The sequence below is a fragment of the Phoca vitulina genome, unplaced genomic scaffold (genome assembly GCF_004348235.1).
Source record: "Phoca vitulina isolate PV1807 unplaced genomic scaffold, GSC_HSeal_1.0 scaffold41, whole genome shotgun sequence".
Lineage (NCBI taxonomy): Eukaryota > Metazoa > Chordata > Mammalia > Carnivora > Phocidae > Phoca > Phoca vitulina.
In genome coordinates this window covers 16,829,663-16,837,548 of record NW_022589744.1, presented here as the reverse complement: position 1 = coordinate 16,837,548, position 7,886 = coordinate 16,829,663, and the positions used below count along the sequence as shown (strand labels likewise).

Below are 7,886 nucleotides of genomic sequence, written 5' to 3'. Positions count from 1 at the left end.
TTTCCCAGGGAGGTGGCTGGGGTGAGTTTCCTGCCATCCCCAAGGCAGGTCAGATGAGCTGTTTCAGGATGGAAACGTGGTCCTTCTACCCTGTGAAGTTGTCTTCAGCTCTTTATGATTTCCTCCCTGTTTTCTCTGTTCTCTTTTTCAGAATTACAAATATTTGCTCTAAAGTGGGTCTCAGGGGCGCCTGGGTGGCTCAGTCGTTAAGCGTCTGCCTTCGGCTCAGGTCATGGTCCTGGGTCCTGGGATCGAGTCCCACATCGTGCTGCCTGCTCAGCGGGGGGCCTGTTTCTCCTTCTCCCACTTCCCCTGCTTGTGCTCTCTCTCTCTCTGTCAAATAAATAAATAAAATCTTTAAAAATAAATAAATAAATAAATAAAGTGGGTCCCAAAGCTGCCAGAGTTGGGCACCCATGAGCCTCCAGGCACCCTGGGGGAGACGCTGGTCTTCACCGAGCCTCATCCCAGGCCATGGGCATGGTTGCCCAAGCAGGGTCTGAATGTGGCAGGTGGCAGCCAGACAGTGGCACAGCATCTTACTGGTCCTGAAACCCAGGCACTTGGGGTCCCTTCCCAGACCTCCCAGCTCCCATCTGAGCAGCCAAATCCTCAGTGTGAAGACACATGCAAAAGACAGCACTGTGACTTTGCAAACTGGTCCCACCCTCCTCTCAAAGCTGCATTTGAGTTTCGGTTTGGTCAGAAGCTCAGTTGGGGGATGTGATCAGGGACATCCAAGCAGCCCCCTGAGCTGAGTCCCCTTTCTCCCCACAGCCAGTCTCCTGGTTCTCCTGGCTCTCCAAGAACCAGAATGAAGGCTGCAAAAGTGCAGAAGGCATCTCTCAGCCCCAGCTGTAATCCAAACTCAAGAGAGCTGTGGTAGTTCTTGGGACTCAGACGTGGATCTGCGGGGTGGGACCGACTGAGATGATGATGGGGTCATGTGCATACAAAGGACTGCCCTGCTTATTCAGACCCCTTACTGTGACATGGAGTCCTGTGGCACCAAGAAGGAAAACAGCCCAGAGCCAGGTGGGGCTTTTGCAATGCTGCTCAGAAAAAGGGCCCCAGGAAGGCAGCAGGGTGGGGGGTTGGAGTCCCAAGGCCCTGGCTGCAGCCTGAGCCAGCAGAGACGCTGTCCAGGTGTTCCCGCTAGTCCGACGCCCTGGCCTCCACCGGGAATTGTGCTGGGGCCACACCTCTCAGGCAGATGACTGTTCTCAGAAAGGGAGGGGGGATTCTGCCACTCTTCGGAACTCAGATGCCTTAATCATTCTGATTGCTGTTTCTGCACATATTCCAGTGTGTCCACATGTTTCTGCCCAAGAGGAAACCCACACGGACAGGCTAGTCTCATGCTGGGAGGACAGAGAAAGTGTCCCCCACCAAGTGGGGAGCCGGGCACTCGGACAGCCCGTGGGTGTCATTATCAGCACCTGATATGAAAGAGGGATCCAAAGCTCAGGTGACTTACCTAAGAGCCTCCTGTGATGGTCCTCCAACTCCAAGTGCAGTGTGGTTCCCATCATGGTGGAGGTGGAGGGCTAAGAGGCTTCTGCGAGGGTTTTTCTGGCTCCTAACCCCTACACTGGGACCTGTCCCAGGGGTACGTGAGTCTCCTGCGATCGGTGTACCACGTGCTAATTTCACGTTTGGAGCAAAGTGTTACCTGCTGCTCTCTGCAGCAACTTGAGCTTATTTCCAAACTTGCATTTTCCTCCCTTATTTTGGCTATAACTCTGATTCCCTCTGAATCCCAAAGCATGCCGAATACCATCCCATAACAGAGTCCCACCTGCCTCCACAGAGTATAGGCGTCCCACCAGCACTGTCCTGCAGAGTGAGCAGGAGGCCCCCCCAGCCGCCTGGACCCCCTGGCATGGGGGCTCTGCCCAGCGAGACGCAGCCCGCTCAGAACCTGCAAGGAACCCCACTCTCCTGTTCAGGGCAGCCCAGGATCACACCCTCTTCTACAGGAGTTCCCTCCCCAATCTCTGCCCTGCAGTTGGAGCCTAGAATGAGCCTAAAAGAGATCTCAAAACCCAAGTCCTGGACATACACGCTAGACTCCATTGGTTGTAGGATTTCCCAGCGCTTCAGTTAGATTTGGAGGAGGGAAAGTGAGCAGGATGTGGGGACAAAGGGAGATGAAAACCTGAGACACAGGAACTGTGGTAATGATAAACTGAGGGGGATCACGCACCCCTGCACTCAAGATCCCATACAGGGCAAAAACCGGGAGGGCACAGCCGGCTGAGGCCCCTAGACACGGAACACAGGCCTGAAACCACATCAAGCGCTCGGAGGGTGCAGTGAGGTCTCTGACCCCGAGGGCACTGGCGTCCTGTTTCAGGTAGAGACACCAAGGTTTCGGGGCCACTCTCACCAAAAGGATGTGCATAAGCTTTGGGGTGGGAAGGTCAAGTTCGGTTATCTGAGGACTTCCTTCTGTGGAAAGGGTGGTACTCTGGCAGGGGCAGACTATGAGGAGTTGGGATACAATATTCCCATTTCGGTAAGTAGTACGACCGCCCCAGGGATGACCCGCCCCCGGGCCCCTGCCTCTGGCAGCTCTTGGGGTGCTCACGGCTGCCCTGAAGGGCTCCAACGTCTCGCAGCCAAGGGGTCGAGGAGCTGAATCCGGAGCTCAGCCTGTGTGTCCAGCCAAATCTTCCCGCTATTCCAGAGGCCAGCAGGCCGCCCTGCGAGGACAGGAGGCAGGCTGCCGCCAGGACACCATGCCACAGCTGTCCTTTCGAAGTATGGCTCCAAATCAGAACTCCATCCGCTCTGCTTCCCAGTCAGCCCAGACACCCAGGAAACACTGTGATCTCTGTTCTGGGATGACGTGTGCAGACGGGCTTTCACAGAACAGGGCAACCCCCCCACAGCTCTGGGTAGGCTCCCGGGCCTCCGGGTCTGCAGCTTATACAATTTTGACAACTTTTTTTCCTTTTAAAGATTTTATTTATTTGACAGACACAGCGAGAGAGGGAACACAAGCAGAGGGAGCGGCAGAGGGAGAAGCTGGCTTCCCGCCGAGCAGGGAGCCCGATGCGGGGCTTGATCCCAGGACCCTGGGACCATGACCTGAGCCGAAGGCAGACATTCACTGACGGAGCCACCCAGGCGCCCCTTGACAACTCTTTATATAAAAATATATACACGTATAAAAAATTATGGATACAAAATTAGGTACAAAAGTTGGTATTTTAGCATGAGCAATTGTACGAACTGCCAAGTTCAGAAAGCTGGCGAGCCCTGCACCTCCACCAAAGCCGGGAGACACTGATACACCACCTGTCTGCCAAGCACCTGCCACACCGCTGATACTGTGTCCTGCGTGGGGCCCTGGCCACACACTCGCTGATGGCACAGCGCCCAGGAGGAGCCTCCCGGGACCTCTCTCCACTGTCCACTGCCCACCAGGCCTCCCGGAGCGGCCCACAGTAGCAGTCAAGCCTCACCCAGTCAGACAGAAGCAGTCCTCAGGCTACACCTGTCCTTCTTTGGAAACTCTGTGCTATTGTCTTATTGTGCAGTCAAGAAAGAAAACTGCTTTTAAGAAACAACAGCTGTACCTGTTTATTGTCACAATACATTACAAAGGTTTCTTGGCAAATACCTAAGATAAACATTGAATTACGACGCAAATGAAGGAAATATACAGTCTTGTACATCATTGAAATCAATGAAAGTTTATTCAAATGTTTATGCAAAAGACTTTCTCAGCATCAACGCCATTCACTAATATTCCCCATCACTGTTAAGACGAGGAAGGGAAAACCACTGGTTTAGCACTTTTTTATAAAAAGGAATAACTCACAAGCTTGAAAACGGCAAACAAGATGGGGTGCCAAAAGGAGGGATTCAGTGGCTCCTAAATTTACCCAAGACTAGCAGTTTGGTCACTCCCAGAATCAGCTTCCAGACTGGTCGGCCTGGGGCAGGGCGGAGGGGGCACAGAAAGAAAGGGAATGTGCTCAGTTGAAACTGGGCATCAGAAGCTGTCCTCAGTACCGGTTTCATGTCTACGCCCACGTCTAACCCATCGAGAAGCATCTTCCCGAACATCAGAGTCGCTCCTGGAGATGACACGGGAGGAGCCACCAGGGGAATGTGTCCTCGGCAGCGCCTGGCACACCGGCCGCTTCCCTGCTCAGCCTCTGGGCAGCAGTGTTTCGACGGGGCCCACCCACACAGAGCTGGTTTTATCCAGCTATGAAGTCTAAGGAAATGTACAACCTCGGGAGGACAAAGTTAGTGTGACAACTCAGGGAAGAAGCCCTGATGGATAGGACTGTGGGGGACGGGAGGCGCTGGCCACAGGTGTCTGGCTAGGACCTGGTGCACCTGAGCCTGAGGCCCCCTCCGGAGCAGGGAAGCTCATTTGATGAGATTCCTCATGATATTCAGGGAGGACCCTCTATACCCTGATCCAAAATGATTCCAGTGGTTCAAATAGTGGAAGAGCTGATAGAGCTGCAGGCGTGACTCAAACCCCGGGGCCTTGGGGATCGCGCTGTGGTAGGCGGAGTAGAAGGAGCGGCTGAAGCCCCCAAACATGCCGGCTATCGCCAGCTCGTATTCCGAGTGGCCATAGAAAGAAGCCGGATCAAAAATGATGGGCCCAGAGGAGTCCTCTGCTACGTTTCCTCCCCAGAGGTCTCCATGGAGGAGGGCTGGGACGATGTCCAGGTCACGAAACAGGTCAGGGATCTTCAGCTGCAGGGTAGGAAACGATTCTCAGCAAAGTACCCAACACGTGTGGGAGGGATGCAGATGCTTTTCTGAGTGTGGCCCAACCGCCCCAGTGGAGTGTGGCGCTCAGATGCGCACAGACACACACAGCTCAGCCGGGGTGGAGGGACACCGACAGCCACCCCCTGGCTGGCCCAGCCCACCTCCTGTCCAGACCTGGGCCACAGGTGGCCGCACCTGCCTCAGGGCCTCCCCTGTCAGGCTTGCAGGGCCTGGCAAGTTTCCTCTCACCTGCAGAGCAGACCAGAGCTCCCGGGCCTCCCTGTCCCCAGACCCCTTCTCCACCATGTCCATCTGGGGCTGAATGCGCTGCCGGGCATAGAAGGTGACCCAGTCCTCCTGCCAGTCGTTCACCTGCGTGGACAGAGGAAAATGCCAGAGCCGAAGGAAGAAGCCCAAAGCGGAGGGGCACGACCACAAGGGTAGGTTGTGGAAGGCGTGCAGCTGACCAGGCAGATGGTGTCTCATGGACAGGCTGGGACCTCAGACCCTGTCCAAGAAGCAGGGGACCCTCCCAGTGCAGAGCAACAGAGACCACTCTGAAGAGCTCTAGGACAGTCTTTCTACCTGTACTCACCTGGGAGCACAGAGCTCAGAGCTGGCTGGCCTTCCCCAACCCGTGGCTCATTTCTGACCACCCACCTGGCCCCAAGGACCCCACTTCAGCCCCCACCCAAGCAGCCAGCACTGCCCTCCCCAGAGTGAGAACATGAGGAGTCATGTGAAGCCTGCTTCAAGGAGACCGTCGAGACGCTGACCATCAGGAGGGAAGCAACACACACACACCGGAGTACAGGGGCAGCAAATACCGCATGATTACGGAGAAGCCCTCCCACAGGCATGCACGCACACGCGCAGGTGTCTGTACGCACACGGGGCGGGCTACAGGCAGGCGAGGAAGGAGCAGAGCCAGCTGAAACACCCCCAGAGCTGCATGGAGCAGGTGGGACCGGGAACCCCAGCCTTCAGCCACTCGCCACCCCGAGCAGGTTCCTGGACAACCTCTCCCTACAGTCCAAAACCTGCATAGTGCCTACTGTGCCCACTAGGAATCCCTGGAAGTTTCCCAGCTCACTCAGTACGCCTCCTCTGAGAAGCCACCACCCTCCCCACTCAGCATTTGCTGGGCATCAAGTGGAGCCCCGGGGCCCAAATTCCCAGGGAGCTAACCGCAAAATCATAAAACTGAACGGTACAATCCACTTGCATCATGCTATCTTTGAGGATTTAGGAGGAAGTAAATTTTTCTTAACTCTAATTTTTACACACCTTGAAATCCAGTATCCTGACTCGTTGGTCCTGTTTCTCTGAGCTTATCTAGCATGTGAGGTGGGTAAACCTCACGTCAGCCTCTTAAAAATTAGCAAAGAGAAAAAGGGAGCAAAAACTTTTACTAAATTTCATAAGTAAGGGAGAGGCGGTTCCTTCCCTGAGCAGCCGACCTGACTGGAACGCGGAAGGCAAAGTGCTGGCGTCGCTCACCTGGGGGAGGTATCCACAGCACGTCACCACGTCAAACCCAAACTGGTCCACGAAGGGCCGCTCCACCTGCCCGCCTCCTTTCCCTTGTAGGCAAAAGGAAGACAAGAAAGACAACTAGTCCCACACTCCCTCAGGCTGCTCTTGGAGCTCAGGGCAGCTTCGAGGCCTGTCCTTGGTGTGCCCTTTACCTCATGTCCCCATCCAGAGATCAACAAGGGCCCTGGTCTCCATAGACCCTCAGGACCCAGGACCAGAGCCTGTTCCACTAGACTCAACGATGCAAGACACCCACACTGCCCAGGAGAGGCACCGGAGGATGCTCAGAGGAGCGACAACACTGCATCCAAAAAAGGAGGAAAACAGCTCACCCCGTGACCCATCAGGAAAGGATGGCTCTTGGAGGCCAGCTGAGCCCTGGCCATTTGTGAAGAATAACTGATTTGAAATGGCCTCCTTTGCATTCCCTGCGGCTCCCCCACACTCAGCAAATCCCAGAGGCCTGAACTACGTGGGCTTGGAAGGGGCGGGATGGAGCCTGACAGGATCTGTCTGGCACAGTAGATTCTCGGTTGTCTGCTGCTGGTGCGTCAGCTATCCCGCTCACAGTGACCCCAGGGCTGCACGCGGATTATCACATGTGAAAGGACGAAAATACCAGAAGGCACTCTCAATGCCAACACCACACTAAGCTCTACGAAGGCTGGACGTGAGGGCCACCATGCTGTGCCTCCCGTGTGGCTGTCTCGAGAGAAAAGGCACCATACAGAAAGCCAGAGTAACTCTGCTCGGCTTTCTTCTGGGGAAGGAGGGGTTAAAGGAACCGTAACAGGACGGGGTTTCCAGTCCAGAAATACTACTTCTTCCCAACGCACTGTGTTACGGTACAGAACCTCATTCACTGTGTCCGCCGTGCCCCTAGCCGTGGGGTTGACACTGCTCTCCTTGGGAATCGACAACACAGACCCCACCCACGTGCCCACGCCAGCCAAATGTCTTCGAGGGGCCCTCGCACCCACACAGCCGCATACCCACGGTGCCGGCCTCCTTCTGGAGTGTCTCCCCAAGCCTCTTGTTGTCTAGGTGTAGGTCTGCAAGCTGGGTTCCAAGCTTGGCAGCATGGCTGTGAAATAAAGAGCGTCAGCCCAGTGCGTGGCACACAGTCGCGGGGTCACAGCCTCCTGCTCAGTCTCAGGCCACGGAAAGCAGGTCAAGGGGTTACACAGTCGGCTTCGGTGAAGCAAAGGGGCGATGAAGGGCCCTGGCTGTCTGATGCTCTTTCCCAGCCTTTCCCTGGCAGCATCTCCCCTTGGGAGATTCCTTTCCCGTTTGCCCTCGGCGCGTGGAGTATATCACTCGTTCTGCAGCACCCGTGATGTGTGGGGTCACGGGTTCCTCAAAATTACACCCTAGATGCAAGCTTTCAGGTATGAAGAAACCACTCAGAAGAAAAATAAAGCCGTGGGGTGCCTAGGGGCTCAGCTGGTGAAGCGACTGCCTTCAGCTCAGGTCATGATCTCAGGGTCCCACGCCAGGCTCCCTGCTCAGCGGGGACTCTGCTTCTCCCTCTGCCTCTGCCCTCCCCCCTGTGCTGTCTCTTTCTCTCTCGCTCAAATAAATAAATAAAATCTTAAAAAAAAAAA

General features: G+C 55.3%; 1 protein-coding gene across 1 annotated transcript in view; it reads right to left on the bottom strand.

Annotated features, from left to right (window-relative positions):
- Positions 1-3,282: 3,282 nt before the first annotated feature.
- The window catches only part of LOC116648157 (ketosamine-3-kinase-like), an 8,158-nt gene continuing 3,554 nt past the window's right edge, over positions 3,283-7,886 (bottom strand). Inside the window, exons 3-6 of the mRNA XM_032429997.1 lie at positions 7,275-7,384; positions 6,247-6,329; positions 4,996-5,118; positions 3,283-4,728 (exon numbers count right to left, since the gene is read on the bottom strand). Coding sequence (XP_032285888.1) covers positions 4,390-4,728; positions 4,996-5,118; positions 6,247-6,329; positions 7,275-7,384 — 655 coding nt within the window. The 3' untranslated portion in view covers positions 3,283-4,389. The remainder of the gene's footprint in view (positions 4,729-4,995; positions 5,119-6,246; positions 6,330-7,274; positions 7,385-7,886) is intronic.